Source organism: Equus przewalskii, chromosome X (genome assembly GCF_037783145.1).
Source record: "Equus przewalskii isolate Varuska chromosome X, EquPr2, whole genome shotgun sequence".
NCBI classification, from domain to species: domain Eukaryota; kingdom Metazoa; phylum Chordata; class Mammalia; order Perissodactyla; family Equidae; genus Equus; species Equus przewalskii.
Genome location: NC_091863.1, coordinates 120521828 through 120546075, shown reverse-complemented (window position 1 = coordinate 120546075; position 24248 = coordinate 120521828). Strand labels below are relative to the sequence as shown.

The window sequence follows — 24248 nt, the reverse complement described above, 5'->3', positions numbered from 1 at the left end:
CTCTGGTCACCTGTTTCCACCATTGCTCCTCTGGTGTGCGCTCCCTCCTGCCCTTGGTGTGTGGCAATGTTCTGGGGGTGTCCGCTGGAAGAAAGCCGCTTGCAGGTACTAGGCTGTTCGGGGGTTGGGTTGGAGAGTTTTCACCTGTCTCCACCTCCTCCCGGAGGGAAGTCCGTCCGCCTTCCAATGTATAGCAGTGCGGGTCTCTCAGGTGTCCTGAGATGCTATATGGATATCCTTTGTTAAGCGATGAATGTCCAATTAGTTGTAGATTCAAAGGGGGAGAGACAAAGAAGACTACTCATGCCGCCATCTTGGATCCTCCTGTCTTTTCATTCTTTTGACAGTGTCTTACAGACCAGAAGTTTTTTAATTTTAGTGAAGTATTGCTTATCAGTTTTTTCTATCATGGATTGTACCTTTGGTGTTTTATCTAACCAGCCGTCTCCAAACCCAAGTCATCTAGATTTTCTCTCATGTTATATTCTAGGAGTTTTATCATTTTGTGTTTTATATTTAGGTCTGTGATTCATTTTGAGTTAATCTTTGTGAAGGATATAAAGTCTGTGTCTAGATTAATTTTTTTTCATGTGGATTTCCAGTACCAACACCATTAGTTGAAAAGACTATCTTTTCTCCATTGTATTGCCTTTGCTCCTTTGTCAAAGATGAGTTGACTGTATTTGTGTGGGTTTATTTCTGGGCTCTCTATTATGTTCCATTGATCTGTTTCTCTTCTTTTGCTAATACCACACTCTCTTGATGACTGTAACTTTATAGTAAGTCTTGAAGTTGGGTAGTATCAGTCCTCTCACTTTTTTCTTCTTCAGTATTGAGTTGGTTATTCTGGGTCATTTTCCTCTCCATAAATACTTTAGAATCAGTTTGTCAGTATCCACAGAATAACTTGCTGACATTTTGATTTTGATTCATTTAATCCATAAATCAAGTTGGGAAGGACTGACATCTTGACAATATTGAGACTTTCTATTCATGAACATGGACTATCTCTCCATTTATTTACTTCTCCTTTGATTCTTTCAACAGAGTTTTGTAGTTTTCTTCATACAGACCTTGTGTATATTTTGTTAGATTCATACCAGGTATTTCTTTTTTGGTGGTGCTAATGTAAATGGTGTTGTGTTTTTGATGTCAAATTCCACTTCATCATTGCTGGTATATGGGAAAGCAACTGACTTTTGTATATTAACTTTGTATCCTGCAGCCTTGCTGTAGTGACCTATTAGTTCCGGGTGTTATTTGTGGGTTCTTTGAAATAGCTTCGTAGATGATCATGTCCTCCGTGAAGAAAGACAGTTATTTCTTCCTTCCCTTTCAGTCTACCTTTTTTTCCTTTTCTTGTCTTGGTGCATTAGCTAGGACTTACAGGATGATGTTGAAAAGCAGTGATGAGAAGGAAAATCATTGCCTTGTTCCTGATGTTAGAAAGAAAGCTTTAGTTTCTCACCATTGAGTATGATGTTAGCTGTAGGTTTTTTATAGATATTCTTTATGAAGATGAGGAAGTTCTCATCTATTCCTAGTTTACTGAAAGTATCTCATTCTTTTAAACAGCTACAGAACATTTCATTGTATTGGAGAACCATGTATCATTTAACCATTCTTCTTTGATGAACACTTGGTCTGTTTCCCATTCTTTTTGCTATTGTAAGCAGTACTGCCACGAACATCCTTGTACATACCTCTCGGGGCACATATACAAGTATTTTCTGTAACAGATACCTAGAAGTGCAACTTCTGGGTTGAGAAATATACGTTTTAATTTTTTAAGTGTTGAAACAATTATAAACCTACAGGAAACTTGCAAGTACAATATAAGGAACTTTTTTTCCCCCTAAACCACTTGAGAGTAAGTTGCTTACCTGATGTCCCATCACCCCCACCCCAATATACTTTACTGTGTATTTCCTACAAACACAGGCATCCTTTTATATATTCTCAGTGTAACCATCCGACTCAGGAAATTAACACTGATGCATTACTACCACCTAATCCTCAGACCCCATTCAAGTTTCACCACTTGTCCCAATAACATCTAATACAAGGAATTCCCATTTACTATTCACCTAGTTTTCCCAGTTTTACCACATTTGCTCTGGTGTGTGTATATATCTCCAGATATTTTTTTCTGCATGATTTCAGAAGCAGTTGCAAACATGATGCCCATTACCTCTTGATACTTCAGTGTGCATTTCCTAAAAACAAGGACATCTCCTCTATGACCACAGTACATCCATCAAGATCAGGAAATTGACAGTGATCCAGTATTACCATCTGATCCACAGACCTCATTCAAATTTCACTGATTGTACCGGTAACGGCCTTTATAGGTTAAGGATCCAATCCAGGATTACCTGTTGGATTTAGCTGTCACTATTTCCCTGATCTCAAAGACTGCAGTCTCTCATCAGTACTTGTTCACTGCTGAAAACTGTTGCCTCATGTTTTGTCCATTTTATGGTGGTTTACAATGGAAGGGCTAATCTGATAGCAGTTACTCCATCATAGCAAGGAGCAAAAGTCTAGAATTTTAGAAGCTTGGTTATTAAGTGCTGTAACTTTCATTTTCTTGGTGGATTATATGCTTTATTCCCATATAATATTGCTCTTTTCCTATTTAGAGGTTCGAATCTTGAATTTTATCTTGTCTTATATTAATATTGCCACATCTGTTTCCTTCTTGTTTGCATTTACCTGGTATATGTATCTTTATTCTCTTATATTCTACCTTTTTTCTTTTTTTTGCCATTTTATTTTAGATGCACAGTATATTTTGTCAGCAGTATAGAGTTATCTTTTTATCCCATTTATCTTTTGATAGATTTACTCTATACTCATTTTTACATATATGATTGTACATATTCTTATGTGAAAGTTCATATTTTCTATTTAACACGTTTCTTGTTTCTTTTTTCTGTCTGGCGACTTTTGTTGGATTGATTTTTTTTTTTCCCCTAAGAAAGATTAGCCCTGAGCTAACTGCTGCCAATCCTCTTCTTTTTGCTGAGGAAGATTGGCCCTGAGCTAACATCCATGCCCATCTTCTTCTACTTTACATGTGGGATGCCTACCACAGCCTGGCTTGCCAAGTGGTGCCATGTCCGCACCTGGGATCCGAGCCAGCAAACACCAGGACGCTGAAGCAAAACTTGTGCACTTAACCACTGCACCACCAGGCTGGCCCCTATTGGTTTGATTTTTATCTCTTGGTGTTGACCTTTCACTTTTTTTTCTTGACTGAGTTATAGGTTATATATCCTACATGTCCTCTTGTAGTGGATACACTTAATTTTTTTGCTATAGGAAATGGATTTTTAAAAATAATTTATTTTTAGAACATTTTTAGATTTACGATGCAAAGCTAGTACAGAGAGTTTCCATATGCTCAACACCCAGTTTCCCCTGTTATTAACCTTTTACATTAGCATGGTCCATTGTCACAATTAATGAACCAGTATTGATAGACTATTATTAACTGAAGTCCATAGTCTATTCAGATTTCCTTAGTTTTTATATAAAGTCCTTTTTTCTGTTCCAGGTTCCAATCCAAGGTACCATGACTTCACATCATTATATCTCCTTAGGCTCTTCAGGATGTGCCAGTTTCTCAGACTTTGTTTTTGATGACCTTGACAGTTTTGAGGGGTACTTGTCAGGTGTTTTATAGGACGCAGCTCGATATGAATTTGTCTGATGTTTTTTTCGTGATTATACTGGGGTTTTTGAGGGGAAGACCACACAGGTATAGTGCCCTTCTCACCACATCATATCAAAGGTATATACTATCAACACAACTCATCACTGTTGATGTTAATCTTGATGGCCTGGCTGATGTAGTGTTTGTCAGGTTTCTCTACTGTACAGTTACACTCTTTCTCCTCTGCCTTCTCATGCTGTAATCTTTGGAATGAAGTCAACACTTATATACAGTGGGAAGTTATCCCTCACCTCCTTGAGGGAGAAATATCTTCATAAATTAATTTGAATTCTTCTATTCTCTCACTGTTATGTATTTTTTCAATTATTTATTTATATCAGCATGGACTCATGGATATTTATTTTATTCTTGGGGTTATAACCCAATACCACTTTATTTTGCTTAAATTGTTCCAGCTTTAGCCATTGGGAACTCTTTCAGTTGGTCCTATGCCCCTTTGATGTATGCTCATCAATATCAATATTTTTTAAAGTACTTCCTGGCACTATGAGATGCTCCAAGCTCATCTTATATATTTCCTGCCCCAGTCCTGGAATCAGCCAGTTCTCCAAGAAGCTCTGGTTCCTTTTATTGGAGAATGGTATTTAGAAACCAAGATCTGGGTGCTAGGTGTGCTCATTGCTACTGGGGTGTTGTTGCTGCTAGGCCCTTTCAGCTGACAGGGCAAGGGAATATATGTCTGCTTACTAGTATATACACATGTCTATAAATATTTCTATATGTAACCATCTGTATATATATATTAAGCTGAATGTGATTCATACTGAGGTCTCCAACTATAAGCTATTATCACGTGGATCATTCTAGCCTTCTTCTCTATCTGTAACCTCCCTCTCCAATAGTGAGAAACCTGGCTTCTACAATTCACTGTTTAGTTACTTACTTGTTCAATTCCAGTATACATGTATAGTGGTTTGCTTGAGACTTGATCATGTATAATACCCCTCTGGATAACTACATGCCCATCTAGAAGGAATGATAGCTGTCAAGTTTGATAGCAAGCAGGGTTGGGCAGGTGGATCCACTTCTGAGGACAGATCCTCTTCTGAAAAGCTTTTCCCCAGAGCCTTTTCAGGTATGTGTAATCAGTCAGAGCTACTTGATCTAGGTGTGGGTGCTGGGGTCAGGAGGGAAGGCACCCTGGATTGACAAAATGCAGAACAGCTTTTGCGAGACCTAGGGTGGGGTGAAAGAACTTGGCCCATTATCAGTGGAGTTTTGGGCTCCAGTATTTCCCATTGCAGTTGCAAGTCATACTATGGAGAAGGTTTTTTGTAAGATTGTATTTCATGTTCCATACAATTGGACCTTCAGCCTTCTAGTGGATGACAGTTGGTTTTTTTTTGTTTTTCGTGGGGATAAGTTATTTGTAGAAGGATATCAGCTATCTTTGGGTAGCTTCAACTGATTTCCTTTGGTGGCATTACCTTCATGACTCTGTCAAAAGGGGAATGACCATTACAAGTGAGTATTTCGATATTATTTTGTTTCATGCAAAGACAGTTAAATTTAAAAATCATGTTTTTGATTTTAGGATCCGGGGACTTTGGCAATGATTTCAGTGTGGAGGATGCCCTGAAAGAAACTTCCTCAGTAAAGCGTGAGTAGTAAATCAAATAAACTATTAAAAGCAAACAGTAGTGATTAATATGTACCACCTACCCAGAATACACACTCAAGGAAAACAGTAGGTGGCCTGTATTTTACTTGATCTGATAAAATCAAGTTATCATAAATTGCGTTATTTAAAAGATAATCTGGGGCTGGCCCCATGGCCGAGTGGTTAAGTTTGCGCACTCCGCTGCGGGCGGCCTAGTGTTTCGTTGGTTCAAATCCTGGGCGTGGACATGGCACTGCTCATCAAACCACGCTGAGGCAGCGTCCCACATGCCACAACTAGAAGGACCCACAACAAAGAATATACAACTGTGTACCAGGGGGTTTTGGGGAGAAAAAGGAAAAAAATAAAATCTTTAAAAGATAATCTGAATATTTAAAATCCTTTGTTTCCTGTATGAAGAACATCAAACAATGTGTAATAACCGATACAGTATTTTCTTCAGCTCAAGTCATAGCCCCTACTGATGTGACATGCCAGCAGTGGCACTTGAGGACTGTCTTTCCCTAGCTCAGACAAAGGTGCTGTGAAGTGAATAAGGAGTTTGTTTCTCTTTTTAGATTTTTTATAATGGCTTTTCTTAAAATGGTATCTACATGTAATCTCTCAAATGCTAAGCTTTCTCATTGGTTTCTCTGTAGTTGTTTTTGAAAAGAATTTAAACTATTCTTTTAAAAAATGCACAAATGCTTAAAAAGTAAAGCTGAGATCTCCCTTGACCCCTCCCCCTTCTATTGACACCCGCTCTCATCCCAAGAGGGACTGCTGAAGTCACTTTGGGATATTCTGGTCCAATTAGTTTTTTTTTTTTTTTTTGAGGAAGATTAACCCTGAGCTAACATCTGCCACCAATCCCCCCCATTTTGCTGAGGAAGACTGGCCCTGAGCTAACATCCTGCCCATCTTCCTCTATTTTATATGGGGGACGCCTGCCACAGCATGGCCTGATAAGTGGTGTGTAGGTCCGTGCCCAGGATCTGAACTGGCAAAGCCTAGGCTGCTGAAGTGGAGCGCAAACTTAATTGCTGTGCCACTGGGCTGGCCCCAATTAGTTTTTTATGCTGTTATGTACATCTGTACACACAGACTGTTTGGTGTTTTTTTGTTTTATATAACATGTATGGGGCTTCTTCATTTAGTTATATATGTATTATTTCACAACTTGTTTGTTTTTTTTACTTAATATATATTGAAGACCTGAGTGAATATCTCTATCTGTATGAGTTTCCTGAGGCAGCTGTAACAAAGTGCCACAAACTGGGGGGCTTCAAACCACAGACATTTCTTCTCTCACACTTCCAGAGCCCGCAAGTCCACAGTCCAGGTGTCGGCAGGCCCACACTCCCTCTGAGGGCTCCAGGGGAGAGTGCTGGCGTGCCTGGCTTTGCTTTGGCGGCTCCAGCTGTTCCCGGGCTTGCAGCTGCATCTCTCCAATCTCTGCCTCCATCTTCACGTGGCCTCTCTTCTGTGTGTGGTGTCTTCTCCTCTTCTAACTCCTCTAAGGACCCTTTGTTGGATTTAGAACCCACTTGGATAATGTCACATGCTCTCATGTCAAGATCCTGTCCTTAGTTGTCCAAATAAGGCCACATCCATGGGTTCTGGGGATTAGGACTTGGCTATATATTTTGGGGGCCACCATTCAGTCTACTATATTATCTGTCTGTGTCTTTATATCTGAGACACAAACCTGTGCTTCGTGGAGCTGGCATTCCAGTGGTGGGGCTTTGGTCACGGCTGATGATGCTGTTTCCTTACTGGGCAGACATGTGGTTTGTTTGCATTTTGTACAACTACAAATAGGGCTTCGGTGAACCTTCTTGTCTGTATCCTTTGTGCCCAAGTACAATGGAACTACCAGGCCAAAGGGTATATGTATTTGATATTTTAATAGATTCTGCCAAATTGTTTCCATAATGAATGTGCCATCATATACTTTCACTGATACTGTAATGAGAATACCCTTTTTGCCAGACTCATGCCATCAGCAGATTTTACCAATCAAAAACCTTTTACCAATATGGTGGACAAAATATCTTATTACTCCCTGATTATAGTAATATGGAGTATCATTTCGTATATTTATTGGCAATTTGCATTTTTCTCTTTGGTGAATTGTCCATATCCTTTCCCCGTTTTTCTGCTGGGTTGCTTGTCTTTTTTTTTCTTTTTGAATGGCTTCTTGGGATCTCTGTATATTCTGGATTGAGAGAGGCAGAGGCTCTGGAACCAGAGTCCCTGCATCTGAAACCTGCCTCTGCCACTTACTGTCACCTTGGGTGAGTCGCCTGGCTTCTCTCTGCCTCAGTTTCTTCATCTGTTACATGAGGTTACTAATAAGCCCTACCCCCAGGAGTACTGTAAGGATAAGATGAGATGGCCCATGTGAAGCACTTAGCACGGCACTTGGTACACGTCATCATTGTTCTTTGACTGGAAGGACTGACTGTGGCTGGGCCTCTGGTGTAAGAGTCGAGCATACATAAGGAATTCAGACCTACTTAAATTGTTCAACAGACTCAACTCAATTTCTGTCAAAATCCTAGCTAGAATTTTTGCAGAAATGGACTAGCTGATCCTCAAATTCGTATGGAAATTCAAGGAACCTAGAATAGCCAAAACAATCTTGGAAAAGAAGAAAAGTTAGAGGATTCACACTTGTTAATTTCAGAACTTGCTATAAACCTGCAATAAGCAAGATAGCATGGTACTAGCATAAAAATAGACATAGAGCTCGATGGAATAGAATTGAGTTTAGAAATAAACCCTTACGTCTATGGCCAGTTGACCATTGTCAGAGGTACCAAGACCATTCAATGGAGAAATAGTAGTCTCTTCAGTAAGTGGTGCTGGGACAACTGGATATCCACATGCAAAAGAATGAAGTTGGACCCCTGCCTCACACCTTATACAAAAATTAACTCAAAATGAATCATATTCCTAAGACTATAAATCTCTTAGAAGATCGTTGTTGTGTATGGTGTGAGGTGAGAGCTTAGGGTATTCTCAAGCCTTTCCTGAGTCTGCTCGCAGTCCTACACATGCAGGAGGCCTTTTAGACTCCCAGGAGAGTAAATACACTTAATTTATTAGCCATGATGGTTTTAATGAAATCATTTAACATCTCCAAAAACAAACATGACCAAAACCAAAACAAACATAAGTATAAACAGACCCCAGATTAGTAAATTTGTTGACTTCCTCATGGGAGACATCTTAGTATTTATATTCCTTTCTCAGTCGTGCACCTGCCCGCCCACACCATCAGCCAGTGTATATGGGACCTTTAGGACCATCAGCATGTGATGTCTTTGGTTGAATGACATCCTTCAAGACCATATCACTCTGCCATTCTCTTTTTCTGTCTTAACTTGTGTTTTCATGCATCTGAGGTTTCAAAGAGAGAGGCCTGTCCATCTCTCCTTGGCTCAGTTATTTTTCTGGTGGAGAGTGTTTTCCTGTGTACATTGTGCGTTTCTTGTTTAAAGAGTCCCGGAACCGTCTGGGTCAGGGGATTGTAAATGACCTCCATTCATCCGTTCAGCAGTGTTTGAGTGCTGCTTGCTACCAGGCGCTATTCCAGGTGCCGGGCATACCATGTGGATGAGGTCAGTGCCCTCATGCAGTTATTTTCTCTGGAAGGACACAGATAGTATGTACAATAATTTCACATATTACCGAGTACTCTGGAGCGAATATCACAGGGTGATGGGACTGGGTGGGCCCAAGGAGGTGGAAAGGGCTGGCTACTTGAGATAAAGTGGTAAAGGCCTCTCTGAGGAAAGGTGGCACGCAGGGAACAGTGAAAGGGCCTTCAGGGCCAAGGGGTCAGATGTAAGAGCCCTGAGGCAGACAAAAACTGAGCTGCCTCTGTGGCCTGGACGGTGGCCTGTATGGCTAGAGAGTGGAGAATGTTGGAGAAAAGACAAGTTGGCAGGGGCTGGATCATATAGGGTCTTACAGGGCACAGTGGCCAATTTATTCTATGTGCAAGGGGAAGCTCCTGGAGTATTTATTGAAAAAACCGCTTTATTGAGATATAATTCACATACTAAACCGAGCACCATTTAAAGTGTACCATTCAGTGGTTTTTAGCATATTCACAAGGTTGTGCAGCCATCACTAGAGTCAATTTTAGAACATTTCTATCGCCTCAGAAAGAAATGCTGTGGCCGTTATCACTCCCTCATCCCCTGATTCTTGCCCTCCCACCAGCGCCTGGCAACCACTGGTCTCCTTTCCGTCTCTCTGGATTTCCCTACTCGGGACATTTCATATAAACGGAGTCATATAATATGTGGACTTTGGCTTCTTTGATGTCGCATAATATTTTCCAGGTTCATCCATGTTGCTTTCACAACTTTGCTCCTCCCCCTCTCCGTTCCTCTCCCCTTTCCTCATTCTCTCCTTTCCTCAGACTCCCCTCTCCCCATGCCTTTTTCCCTCCCCTTCCTCCTCCCTCCGTCCCACTCTCCCCCCCGCCCCCCACCGCTCTCTTTCTCTGTGTGTGTGTAATAATCATCTCACAGGGGAACACACTTCTGCTTTTGCTGAATAAAGCTTCTCACGAGTGTCCCCATTTCCTCGGAATGCCATGGGCACCATCATTAAGCCACGTCTGGGGGAACCTGACCAGTTTTGCTTGCTGTTTTATTGTAGCATGTATCATCAAGAATGAGTCCTGTTAGGAGTGCCATATTGCTGGCAGCAGTTGCTGAGCAGCAAAGAATCCTTTCTAAGTTTGTCATTTGAGAAAGCCTTCACAAAATGGCTCTCTTTATGTTAGGAGCTCACTGCTTTGATGAAGTTGACCTACTATTCTAATTCCTTGATAAGTAGCTACTTTCCTCATCTCAGTTATGGCTGGTAATAAATCCCGTTTAAAGGCTCACGACAAGAAAATCTGCAGTTGGTATCTTTAAAAGTGCACAGATCCAAGCTGATGTTGTGCATGACTGCAGGCTCAGGCTCCCACAGAGCAGCTGCTTCCATAGGCCTGCGAGGAACGCCCTCTCTTGATCTTCAGAGAAACCAGACCTCTGGAAACTGTTCATGATGGAGCAGAACTCCACAAAGCTGTAGTGATCAAGACTGTGTCGTGTTGGCATAAGGATAGACGTGTAGATCAGTTGAACAGAATTGAGAGTCTGAAAATAAGCCTTTACATCTATGGTCAGTTGATTTTTTTTTCAACTGGAAAAACAAGTATTTTTACATGAGCTGTTTGAATCATGCAGATTTTAAGCTAATATTACATAAGTGGTAATTGCTTTTCTGAAAGTTTCTCAAACAATGGCCGCTTCAGTAATCTAATTTCTCTTTCCTGCTTATACGTATCACCGTGATATAGACATACACAAAGCCTCGTTTACGCAAGTTAGCTGTACCTTCTTCATTTTACAGGCGCACAGTCAGACATAGAGTCATCTCCAAACTGATGATGAACTAGATTGGAAAAGATATATTATGCCAGTGGGCTGTCACATGCGGTTCACTCACCACAAAAACCCATGCACTGGGGTGCTCTTCACATTGAGATATGAGTTCGTGTATCCAGAGCCGTCCCACAGGGTCAGTAAACATGATGGTGTTAAGGGAAAGGCTTTGCATGTTCTCACCTTACGAGATGCTCTTTGCTAAACTGAATTGTGGTAGAATGCACATGCAGTTGTGGCGACGGTCTCTTTTCCCACGCTTCCCTCTTTGTAAAAAAAAATAATAATTTATTGAAGTAAAATTCACATAACCCCAAATTATAAAATTAGCCATTTTAAAGTGAACAATTCAGTAGCATTTTAAGACGTTCACCTTATGTTGTGCAGCCACTGCCTCTGTTCATTCCTAAAACATTTCCGTCACGACCCATTAAGCAGTTTCTCCTCACTTCCCCTTCCCTAGCCCCAGACAATCGCCAGTCTACTCTCTATATGAATTGATTTATCTATTATGGATATTTCATATAAATAGTGTTCTAGGGGCCAGCCCCGTGGCCGAGTGGTTAAGTTCACGTGCTCCACTTTGGCAGCCTGGGGTTTTGCCGGTTCGGAACCTGGGTGCGGACACGGCACTGCTTGTTAGGCCACACTGAGGCGGTGTCCCACATGCCACAACTAGAAGGACCCACAACTAAAAACACACAACTATGTATCAGGGAGCTTTGGGGAGAAACATGAAAAATAAAATCTTTAAAAATAAACAAATAGTGTTCTATAATATGTGACCTTTTGTCTCTCTTTTTTCCCCCACATAGCCTAATGTTTTGTTGGAGGCACATCCACATTGTAGCATGCATCAGTGCATCATTCTTTTTTATGCCTGAATAGTATTCCACTGTATAGATAGACTACAATTTGTTTATCTACTTGTCAGTTGATGGACTTTTGACTATCTCCACCTTTTGGTTATTGTGAATAGTGCTGCTGTGAACATTCCTGTATGTGTTCTTGTTTGAATACCTGTTTTTAATTCTTTTGAGTATATACCCGGGAGTAGAATCACAGGGTTATATGGTTCATTCCATGTATAACTGTTTGAGGAACCACCAAACTGTTTTTGACAGTGGCAGAACCATTTTGCATTCCCACCAGCAACGTCTGAGGATTCCAATTTCTCCATGTCCTAGCCAACTTATTTTCTCTTTGTTGCCCTGAAGCTTTGTACCTTTGACTGCTGTCTCCTCCATTTCCCTCTCTGCCCAGTCCCTGGTATCCACTGGTCTATTCTTTGATTCTATAATTTGACTATTTTAGATTTCTCATAAAAGGATCATGTGGTATTTGTCCTTCTGTGTCGGGCTTATTTCATTTAGCATAATGTCCTTCAGGTCCAACCATGTTGTCATGAATAAGAGGATTTCCTTCTTTTTTAAGGCTGAATAATAAGTCCATTTTATGGATGTATTTCATTTTCATTATCCATTCATTCATTAGTGGATGCTTGGGTTGTTTTCATATTGTGGCTGTTGAGAATAATGCTGCAATGAACATGGGAGTGACAATACTTCTTTTAAATCCTGATTTCATTTCTTTTGGATATATACCCAGAAGTGGGATAGCTGGATCCTATGGTAGTTCTACTTTTAATTTTTTGAGGAAACTTCAAACTGTTTTCCATAGTGGCTGCACCATTTTGCATCCCCACCAGCAGTGTACAAGGGTTCCCTTTTCTCCACATCCTCGCCATGTTGTCTTTTGTGTTTTTTGATAATAGCCATCCTAACAGGTGTGAAGTGATATCTCATTGTGGTTTTGATTTGCATTTCCCCGATGATTAGTGATGTTGAGCATCTTTTCGTGTATCTGCTTGCCATTTGTGTATCTCCTTTGGAGAAATGTCTAAGTCCTTTGTCCATTTTTTAATCAGATTATTTGTTGTTTTGCTGTTGAGTTGTAGGATTTCCTTACATATTTTGGATATTAACCCCTTGTCAGATATGTGATTTGCAAATACATTCTCCCATTTTGTAGCTTGCCTTTTTATTTTGTTGATGTTTCTTTGCTGTGTAGAAGCTTTTTAGTTTGATGTAGTCCCACTTGTCTATTTTTGCTTTTGTTCCCTGTGCTTGTGGTATCATATCCAAGAAATCATTGCCAAGTCTAATGTCAAATTTCTATTCCTGTGTTTTCTTCTGTGAGTTTTATGGTTCCAGTTTTATGTTTTTATGTGTTTAATCTATTTTCCTTTCTTTTATTATTGTTATAGCCATGCTAGTAGGGGTGAAGTGGGACCTCATTGTGGTTTTCATTTGTATTTTCCTTATGACTAATGATGTCTTTATACATTCTGGATGCTAGATCTTTATCAGATAGATGATTTACAGATATTTTCTCCCATTTTGTAGATACTGTTTTCAATTTCTTGAAAATATACTTAGATGCGTGGAGGTTTTGTTTTCGATGAAGTCTAATGTATCTTTCTCCTTCTGTTGCTCATGCTTTTGGTGTCAACTCTAAGAATCTATTGCCAAATCAAACATCATGAATATTTCCCCCTATGTTTTCTTCTAAGAGTTTTATGATTTTAGTTCTTTGATTTAGGTCTTGGATCCATTTTGAGGTAATTTTTGTATATGCTGTGAAGTAAGGGTCCACCTTCATTTTTTCGCATGTGGATATCCAGTTGTCGCAGCACCATTTGTTAAAAAGACAATCCTTTTCCCTATTGAATGGTCTCAGCACCTTGTTGAAAATCAGTTGACATAAATGAGAGTTTTTCCGGACTCTGAATTCTGACACGTTGATCTATATGTGTGTCCTTATGCCAGTATCACACTGTTTTGATTACTGTAGGTTTGTTCTAATTGTTGAAATTGGGAAGTGTGACTCCTAATTTTGTTCTTCTTCAAGATTATTTTGGCTGTTTAGGGTCCCATGTAATTCCATAGGAAGTTTAGGATCATTTTGTCCATTTCTGAAAAAAAATTGGAATTTTGGCAGGGATTGCATAGAATCTGTAGATTAACTTGGGGAATGTTGCCATCTTAACAATATTGAGTCTTCTAGTCTATAAACATGGGATGTTCCATTTATTTAGGTCTCCTTTAATTCCTTTCAACAGTATTTGGTGGCTTTTAGTTTTACACATCCTTGGTTAAATTTATTCCTAAGAATTTTTTTTTTGACGCTATTGTAATGGAATTATTTTCTTGTTTTCCTTTTCAGATTGATTGTTTAATATATAGAAGTAGAACTGATTTTTGTATGTTGATCTCATATCCTGCAACTTTGCTGAATTTATTTATTGTCTCTAATAGTTTTTTGGGGGAGTAGGTCTAGATTCTTTGGGGTTCTCTATAAATAAGATCATGTCTTTTCTTTTCTTTTCTTTTTTTTTTGCTGAGGAAGATTCACCCTGAACTAACATCAGCTGCCAATTCTCCTCTTTTTGTGCTTAAGGAAGATTAGCCCTGAGTTAACATCTGTGCCACTCCTCCTCTTTTGTTTTTTTGGATGTGGGACACCCCCACAGCATGGCTGGTGAAGGGAGTAGGTCCATGCCTGAGATCTGAACCTGCAAGTCTGGGCTGCCGAATTGTAGTGTGCAGATCTTTAACCACTCAGCCCCGGGGCCAGGCCACATCACATCATGTCATCTTTGACTAGAGATAGTTTTACTTTTTTCTTCCCAATCTAAATAATTTTTTTTCCTTTTTCATAGCTAATTGCCCTGGCTAGGACTTCCACTACAATATTAGATAGAAGTGCTGAGAGCAGACGTCCTTGTCTTATTGCTGACCTTAGGAGAAAAGCTTTGTCTTTCATCTTTAAGTAAGGTGTTTACTGTGGGCTTTTCGTGGATACCCTTTAACAGGTTAAGGGAATTCCCTTCTATTCCTAGGTTAAAAAAAATTGAGTGTTTTTATCATGAAATGGGGTTGGCTTTTCTCAAATACTTTTTCTGCATCTATTCATATGAATATGTGTTTTATATCCCTTTATTCTATTGATCTTGGATATACAGTGATTGACTTTTATGTTGAACTACCCTTGCATTCCTGGAATAAATCCCACTTAGTCATGGTGTATAATCCTCATGTGCTGCTGGATTTGGTTTGCTAGTACTTTGTTGCGTATTTTGCATCTGTAGTCAGAAGGGTTATACATCTTTACCTTGTAGTGGATTTGTCTGGCTTTGGATTAGGGTACTACTAGCTTCATAGAATGACTTAGGAAGGGTTCCTTCCTCTTCTATTTTTTTTTTTTATTAATGTTATGGTAGATTACAACCTTGTGAGATTTCAATTGTACATTTTTGTTAGTCATGTTGTGGGTACACCACTTCCCCCTTTGTGCCCTCCCCCCACCCCCCCTTTTCCCTGGTAACCACCAATCAGATCTCCTTGTCAATATACTAACTTCCACCTATGAGTGGAGTCATATAGAGTTCATCTTTCTCTGACTGGCTTATTTCGCTTAACATAATACTCTCGAGGTCCATCCACTTTGCTGTGAATGGGCCAATTTTGTCTTTTTTTATGGCTGAGTAGTATTCCATTGTGTATATATACCACATCTTCTTTATCCAATCATCGGTTTCTGGGCATGTAGGTTGGTTCCACGTCTTGGCTATTGTAAATAATGCTGCGATGAACATCGGGGTGCAAGGGACTCTTGGGATTTCTGATTTCAGGTTCTTAGGATAGATACCCAGTAATGGGATGGCTGGGTCATAGGGTATTTCTATTTTTAACTTTTTGAGAAATCTCCATACTGTTTTCCATAGTGGCTGTACCAGTTTGCATTCCCACCAACAGTGTATGAGGGTTCCTTTTTCTCCACAACCTCTCCAACATTTGTCGCTCTTGGTTTTGGATGTTTTTGCCAATCTAACGGGTGTAAGGTGATATCTTAGTGTAGTTTTGATTTGCATTTCCCTGATGATTAGCGATGCTTCCTCTTCTATTTTTGGAAGAGTTTGAAAAGAATTGCTGTTGATTTTTCTTTACACATTTGGTGGAAATCACCAGTGAAGCCTTCTGATTCTGGGAGTTTTTTTTTAATGGAACATTTTTAAATTACGAACTCCATCTCCTGTTATAGATCAAGTCAGATTTTCTGTTTCTTCTCGAGTCAGTTTTGGTAGTTTGTTAATAAGACTTTGTCCATTTCATCTAGCTTACCTAATATATTGTAATATAATTGTTTATAGTATTCCTTAATGATCCTTTTTATTTCTGTAAGGTTGGTAGTAATGTCTTCTCTTTCATTCCTGAATTTAGTAATTTGAGTCTTCTTTCTTTTTGTCTTGGTCTGCTATCAGTGTAATTTTATTGAAAGAATCAAATTTTTGGCTTTAAAAAGTTTTCTCTGTTATTTTTATATTCTTTATTTCATTTATTTCTCCTATAATCTTTTCTTCCTTTTGCTTAATTTAGGTTTGGTTTCCTTTTTTCCTTTTTTCATTTCTGGTTTCTTAACTAGAAAGGTTAGGCGATTGATTTGAGATCTTTCTTTTTTTTTAAATTGAGGTCATAATAGTTTATAACATTGTGAAATTTCAGTTGTATATTATTATGTGTCAGTCACCATATAAATCTGCCCCTTAACCCCTCGTGCCCTCCCTCAACCCGTTCTCCATGGTAACCGCTAAACTGTTCTCTTTCTCTGTATGTTTGTTTGTCTTCCACATATGAGTGAAATCATACAGTGTTTGTCTTTCTCTGTCTGGCTTATTTCACTTAACATAATACCCTCAAGGTACATCCATGTTGTTGTGAATGGGATGACTTTGTCTTTTTTATAGCTGAGTAGTATTCCATTGTGTATATATACCACATCTTCTTTATCCAATTATCAGTCAATAGGCACTTGGGTTGTTTCCATGTCTTGGCTATTGTGAATAATGCTGCAATGAACATATGGGTACATAAGCCTCTTTGTATTGTTGAGTTCAAGTTCTTTGGGTAAATATCCAGTAGTGGTATAGCTGGGTCATATGGTATTTCTATTTTTAATTTTTTGATAAATCTCCATACTGTTGTCCATAGCGGCTGCACTAGTTTGTATTCCCACCAGCAGTCAATGTGGGTTCCCTTCTCTCCACAACCTCTCCAACGTTTGTTATTTTTAGTCTTTGTGCTTAAAGCCTTGCTAATGGATGTAAGGTGCTATCTCATTATAGTTTTGATTTGCATTTTCCTGATGATTAGTGTTGTTGAACATCTTTTCATGTGCCTATTGGACATCTGTATATCTTCTTTGGAGAAATGTCTGTTCAAATCCTCTTCCCGCTTTTTGGTTGGGTTGTTTGTTTTTTTGTAGTTCAGTTATGTGAGCTCTTTATATATTATGGAGATTAACCCCTTGTTGAATATATGATTTGCAAATATTTTCTTCCAGTTGGTGGGTTCTCTTTTCATTTTGATTCTGGTTTCCTGTGCCTTCCAGAAGCTCTTTAGTCTGCTGAAGTCTCAATTGTTTATTTTTTCTTTTGTTTCCCTTGTCTGAGTAGACATGGTATTCACAAAGATCCTTTTAAGACCAATATCAAAGGGTGTACTGCCTATATTTTCTTCTAGGAGTTTTATGTTTTCAGGTCTTACCTTCAAGTCTTTGATCCATTTTGAGTCTGTTTTTGTGTATGGAGAGATATAATGGTCTACTTTCATTCTTTTGCATGTGGCTGTCCAGTTTTCCCAACACCATTTATTGAAGAGACTTGCTTTCTCCATTCTATGTTCTTGGCTCCTTTGTTGAATATTAGCTGTCCGTAGATGTGTGGTTTTATTTGTGGGCTTTCAGTTCTGTTCCATTGATCTCTGTGCCTGTTTTTGTACTAGTACCATGCTGTTTTGATTACTGTAGCTTTGTAGTATATTTTGCGTTCAGGGATTGTGATGCCTCCAGCTTTGTTCTTTTTCCTCAGGACTGCTTTGGCTATTCAGGGTCTTTTGTTGCCCCATATGAATTTTAAGATTCTTTGTTCTCTTTCCTTGAAGGATGTCATTGGGATTCTGATTATGATTGCATTGAATCTGTAGATTGCTTTTGGTAGTATGGACATTTTAACTATGTTTATTCTTCTGACCCATGAACATGGAATATCTTTCCATTTCTTTATGTCTTCAGTTTCTTTAAATAATGGCTTATAGTTTTCAGTGTACAGGTCTTTCACCTCTTTGGTTAAGTTTATTCCTAGGTATTTTATTCTTTTTTTGTGATTATAAGTGGAATTGTATTCTTTATTTCTCTTTCTGCTAGTTCATTGTTAGTGTCTAGGAGTGTAACTGATTTTTTTTAATTGATTTTGTACCCCGAAACTTTGCTGTAGTTGTTGATTATTTCTAATAGTTTTCTGATGGATTCTTTAGGGTTTTCTATATATAGAATCATGTCATCTGCAAATAGAGAAAGTTTTACTTCTTCATTGCCTATTTGGATTCCTTTTATCTCTTTTTCTTGTCTAATTGCTCTGGCCAATACCTCCAGCACTATGTTGAATAGGAGTGGTGAGAGTGGGTGCCCTTGTCTTGTTGCTGTTCTCAGGGGGATGGCTTTGAATTTTTTGCCATTAAGTATGATGTTGGCTGAGGGTTTGTCATATATGGCCTTTATTATGTTGAGGTACTTTCCTTCTATACCTATTTTATTAAGAGTTTTTATCATAAATGGATTTTGGAGCTTGTCAAATACTTTCTCTGCATCTATTGAGATAATCATGTGATTCTTATTCCTCAGTTTGTTAATGTGGTGTATCACATTGATTGATTTGTGGATGTTGAAACATTCCTGCATCCCTGGAATAAATCCCACTTGATCATGATGTACGATCCTATTAATGTACTGCTGTATTCATTTTGCCGATATTTTGTTGAGGATTTTTGCATGTAAGTTCACTAGTGATGTTTGTCTATAGTTTTCCTTCTTTGTGTTGTCCTTGTCTGGTTTTGGTATCAGGGTGATGTTGGCCTCATAGAATGTGATAGGAAGTGTTCCACCTTCTTCAATTTTTCGGAATAGTTTGAGAAGGATAGGTATTGAATGTTGGTAGAATTCTCCAGAGAATCCATCTGGTCCTGGACTTTTGTTTTTTTGGGAGGTTTTTGATTACTGTTTTAATCTCAGTACTTGTGATTGATCTGTTCAGATTCTCTGTTTCTTCTTGATTCAGTTTTGGGAGGTTGTATTAGTCTAGGAATTCGTCCATTTCTTCTCTGTTATCGAATTTGTAGGCATATAGTTTTTCATAGTATTCTCTTATAATCCTTTGTATCTCTGCAGAATCTGTTGTAATTTCTCCTCTTTCATTTCTAATTTATTTGAGCCATCTCTCTTTTTTTTTTTCCTTGAGTCTGACCGAGGGCTTGTCAATTTTGTTTATCTTCTCAAAGAAGCAGCTCTTAGTTTCATTAATTCTTTTTCCTGTTTTTTAGTCTCTATTTCATTTATTTCTGCTCTGATTTTTATTATTTCCCTCCTTCTGCTGACTTTGAGCTTTGTTCTTCTTTTTCCAGCTCTGTTAGGTGCACTTTAAGATTACTTGTTTTTAGATTTTTCTTGGTTGTGGTGGGCCTGTATTGCTATGAATTGCCCTCTTATGACCATTTTTGCTGTATCCCATAAGAGTTGGTATGTTGTATTTTCATTTTTGTTGGTCTCCAGTTATTTTTTAATTTCCCCTTTTATTTCTTCAATGATCCAATGGTTGTTCAATAGCATGTTGCTCAGTCTCCACATATTTCTGACTTTCCAAGTTTTTTTCCTTGATTGATTTCTAGCTTCATAGCATTGTGATCAGAAAAGATGCTTGATGTGATTTCAATCGTCTTAAATTTATTCAGGCTTGCCTTGTTTCCCACCATAATGTCTATCTTTGAGAATGATCCATGTGCACTTGAGAAGAATGTATATTCTGCTGTTTTTGGATGGAATGTTGTCTATATATGTCTAAGTCCATCTGATCAAATGTTTCATTTAAATCTACTATTTCCTTGTTTTTTGTCTGGATGATCTGTCCATTGATGTGAGTGGGGTGTTGAGGTCCCCTACTATTATTGTGTGGCTGTTAATTTCTCCCTTTAGGTCTGTTAATATTTGCTTTATGTACTTTTGTGCCCCTGTGTTAGGTGCATATATATTAAGTGTTATGTCCTCTTGGTGGAATGTCCCTTTTATCATTAAACACTGCCCCTCTTTGTCTCTCATTGTCTTTTTTAACTTGAAGTCTGCTTTTTCTGATAAAAGTATGGCAACACCTGCTTTCTTTTGTTGGCCATTAATTAGCTTGGAGTATTGTCTTCCATCCCTTCATTCTAAATCTATGTTTGTCTTTGGAGCTGAGATGCACTTCCTGTAGGCAGCATGTTGTTGGGTCTTATTTTTTTAATACATCCAGCTACTCTTTGCCTTTTGATTGGAGAATTCAGGCCATTTACATTTAGAGTGATTATTGATAGATGAGGGCTTAATGCTGCCATTTTCTCTCTTGTTTTCTGGTTGTTGTATGTTTCCATTGTTTCTCTTACCTTGTATTTCTGACTGCCATTTCATTTTGCTGGTTTTCTGAGGGGGATTTCTCAGTTTTCTCTCTTTTTGTGATTTGTGGCTTTGCTCTGACTTTTTGTTTAGTGGTTACCATGAGGGTGGTATGAAAGATATTGGAGATGAGATAGTCCATTTCGTCATAGTCTCTTATCTCCATTAACCTAAGCAGACTACTTCCCTTTCCTTTCACCTTCTGAGTAATCGCTATTACAAATTGTTCTGTTTTTAACTTTGTGACTTTGTGGCTAAGTTGAAGTGTTTACCATTACTTTTGATGCTTTCTTTCCCCTCCTCTTTTAAGTTGTGACTGAGTCTTTGCCTTTCTCTTCTGGTAGAGAGCTGCAGGTTTCTGATCATGTCTGTCTGTCTGTCTCCTTGCTCACAGCTTTGTAGACCTTTGCCTTTTTGTTTCTGCTATGAGGGCATGTTTAATTATTTCTTATAGTGGAGGTCTAGTGGCGATGAACTCCCTCAGCTTTTGTTTATCTGGGAAAGCTTTTATTTCTCCATTGTATCTGAAGGAAAGCTCCACTGGATAGATTATTCTTGCTGAAAGTTTTTGTCTTGCAGTATTTTCAATATATCATTCCATTCTCTCCTAGCCTGTAGGGTTTCTGCTGAGAAATATGCTGAAAGCCTGATAGGATTTCCTTTGTAGATTATTTCTTCTACCTTGCTGCTGCTAATATTTTTTTTTATCACAAACTTTTGCCATTTTTACTATTACATGCCTTGGAGAAGGTCTTCTAGCATTGATGAAGTTGGGCGTTTGATTAGTTCCATTTATCCGTAAATCTGAAACCATCCCCAGGTTTGGGAAGTTCTCAGCAATTATTTCTTTGAATAAGCTCTCTGCTCCTTTCTCCCAGTCTTCTCCCTCTTGAATACCGATAATCCTCATGTTGCTTTTCCTAATTGAGTCTGATATTTCTTGAATAATTCCTTCATTTTTTAAAAAAAATCTTAGTTCTGTCTTCTCTTCCACGTGTAGAATTTCTACATCTTTATTCTCAAGAAGAATAATTCTTCCCTCCATAAGATCATTTCTATTTCTTAATGATCCTAGATTATTTTTTATTTCATTAATTGTGTTTGTCATATCCAGAACTTCTGCTTGATTTTTTTTTTATATTTTCAATCTCTTTGGTAAAGAGAATCATTTTATTGCTGAGCTCCTTGAATTGTCTGTCTGTGTTTTCTTGTAAGTCATTGAGTTTCCTTATGATGGCTATTTTGAATTCTCTATCATTTAGGTTGTAAATTTCTGTGTCCTCAGGGTTGGTTTCTGGAGAATTGTCATTTTCCTTCTGATCTGAATTGTTGCTTCTGTTTCTCATGGTGCTTGACAAGCTAACGTTTTGTCAGGGCATTTGTGGTAGTCTTTGGACGCGGATTCCACCTGTTACCTCTATCTCTGCCTCTTCCCAGGGAACCAGTCCATCCACCCTCAGGTGTATAGTTGTGTGTGTCTCTCAGGTATCCTGTTGTGCTGTGTGGGCTTCCTCCATTGGTCAGTGAATGTCCATTTAGTTGTGGTTCAGAAGGGGGAGAGACAAAGGGAACAGCTCACTCTGCCATGTTGCTAACCTTGTTTCATTCATTTTTGCACTAATTTTTATTATTTCCCTCCTTCTGAGTTTGGGCTTTGTTATTCTTTGTCTCATTCTGCTGGGTGTAGTTTAAGATTGCTTCTTTAAGATTTTCCCTGTTTGTTAATGTGGGCCTGTATTTCTATAAATTTCCATCTTAAGACCCCTTTTGCTTCATCCCATATGAGTTGGTATGGTGTGTTTTTATTTTTGTTTGCCTCCAGATATTTTTTTATTTCTTCTTTAATTTCTTGAGTGATCCATTGGTTGTTCAGTAGCATGTTGTTTGGTCTCCACGTCTTTGTCGCTTTCCTAGCTTTTTTCTTGTAGTTGATTTCTAGTTTCATAGCATTATGTTTGGGAAAGAATACTAGGTATGATTTCAATCTTCTTAAATTTATTGAGGCTTTTTGTCTTTCCCAATGTTTGGTCTATCCTTGAGAATGTTCCATGCACACTTGAGAAGAGTGCATGTTCTGCTCTTTTTGTATGGAGTGTACTAAATATATATCTATAAAGTCCTTCTGGTCTAGTTTTTCGTTTAACTCCACGATTTCTTTGTTGACTTGTCTGGATGATCTATCCATCGGTGTAAGTGAGGTGTTGAGGTCCCCTACTATTATCATGTTGTTGTTAGTATCTCCTTTTAGGTCAGTTAATAGTTGCTTTATGTACTTTGGTGCTCCTGTGTTGGGTGCATATATGTTGATAAGTGTTATGTCTTCTTGGTGAAGTGTCCCTTTTATCATTATGTACTGGCCCTCTTTCTTTCTCTTTACCTATTTTATCTTGAAGTCTACTTTGTCTAATATAAGTATGGCAGCACCTACTTTCTTTTGTTTGCCATTATCTTGGAATATCGTCTTCCATCCCTTAACTCAGCCTGTTTGTGTCTTTGGAGCTGGGATGTGTTTCCTGGAAGCAGCATATGGTTGGCTCTTGTTTTTTAATCCATCCCACCACTCTGTGTCTTTTTATTGGATAATTCAATCCATTTACATTTAGAGTGATTGATAAATGAGGGCTTAATGCTGCCATTTTATCCATATTTTCCAGTTCTTCTGCATTTCCTTTGTTTCTCGTCCCGTGTATTTCACACTACCAGTTCAGATAGGTAGTTTTCCCTGATAGTTTTCTTAGTTTTCTCCTTGTTTATCATTAATGTCTCTGTTCTACTTATTTGTTTAGTGATTACCATTAGGTTTGTATAAAGAATCTCATAAATGTGATAGTCCTTTTCATGATAGCCTCTTATTTCCTTAGACTAAGCTGATTCCATCCCTCTGCTCTTCGCCTTCTAAGTTGTTATTGTCTTATCTTATTCCATCTTGACCTGTGAGTTTGTGGTTAAAATGATGAGATTATATTTGTTGTTTTCCTTCCCTTTATCTTTAATGTTATAGTTAAGTGTTTACTAACCTGTTCTGATAGAGGGCTGCAGTTTTCTGATTATTGCCTACGTATTCATCTCCTTGCTTAGGGCTTTGTGGCCCCTTTCCTATTTTTCTTTTCAGATATGAGGACCTTCTTGAGGATTTCTTCGGCGGGGGGGGGGGGGGGGGTGTCTTGTGGCAATGGACTCCCTTAAGTTTTGCTAACTGGAGAAGTTTTTATTTCTCTGTAATATCTGGAGGATATTTTCATTGGATAGAGTATTCTTGGCTTAAAATTTTTGTCTTTCAGAATTTAGAATGTATCATTCTACTCTGTCTTGGCCTGCAAGGTTTCTGTGGAGAAAACCACTGAAAGCCTGATAGCGGTTCCGTTGTAAGATATTTTCTTCTGCATTGCTGCATTTAGTATTTTTTCTTTGTCATTGAGTTTTGCCAGCTTTACTACTGTATGCCTTGGGGAGATCTTTTTACATTGATATGGTTAGGAGATCTCTTGGCTTCTTTCACTTGTATTTCCAGCTCCTTCCCCAGGTTTGGGAAGTTCTTCATTATTATTTCTTTGAACAAGCTTTCTGCTCCATTCTCCTTCTTTTCTCCCTCTGGAATACCTATAATCCTTATGTTGCATTTCCTAATTGAGTCAGATATTTCTTGGAGAATTTCTTCATTTTTTTTAGTCTCAGTTCTCTCTCCTCCTCCATCTGAAGCATTTCTATATTTCTGTTCTCTAAATTGGTAATTTGGTCCTTCATAATATCAGCTCTATTGTTTAGATAAAGAAAAACCCATATTTTTCTTTATCTCATCCATTGTGTTTTTCACATCAGACATTTCTGATTGGTTTTTCGCTATAATTTCAATCTCTTTTATGTAGAAGTTCCTGATTTCATTGAACTATCTGTATTTTCCTGTAACTCGTTTTTTTGT

At 38.4% G+C, this 24248-nt stretch overlaps 1 protein-coding gene across 3 annotated transcripts in view; it reads left to right on the top strand.

The window, feature by feature from the left end:
• Positions 1-24248, top strand: part of CD99L2 (CD99 molecule like 2) — a 114497-nt gene that overhangs the window by 56212 nt on the left and 34037 nt on the right. For all 3 annotated transcript variants that reach the window (XM_070604877.1, XM_070604878.1, XM_070604876.1), the window contains exon 2: positions 5274-5339. In XM_070604877.1, coding sequence (XP_070460978.1) covers positions 5274-5339 — 66 coding nt within the window. The remainder of the gene's footprint in view (positions 1-5273; positions 5340-24248) is intronic.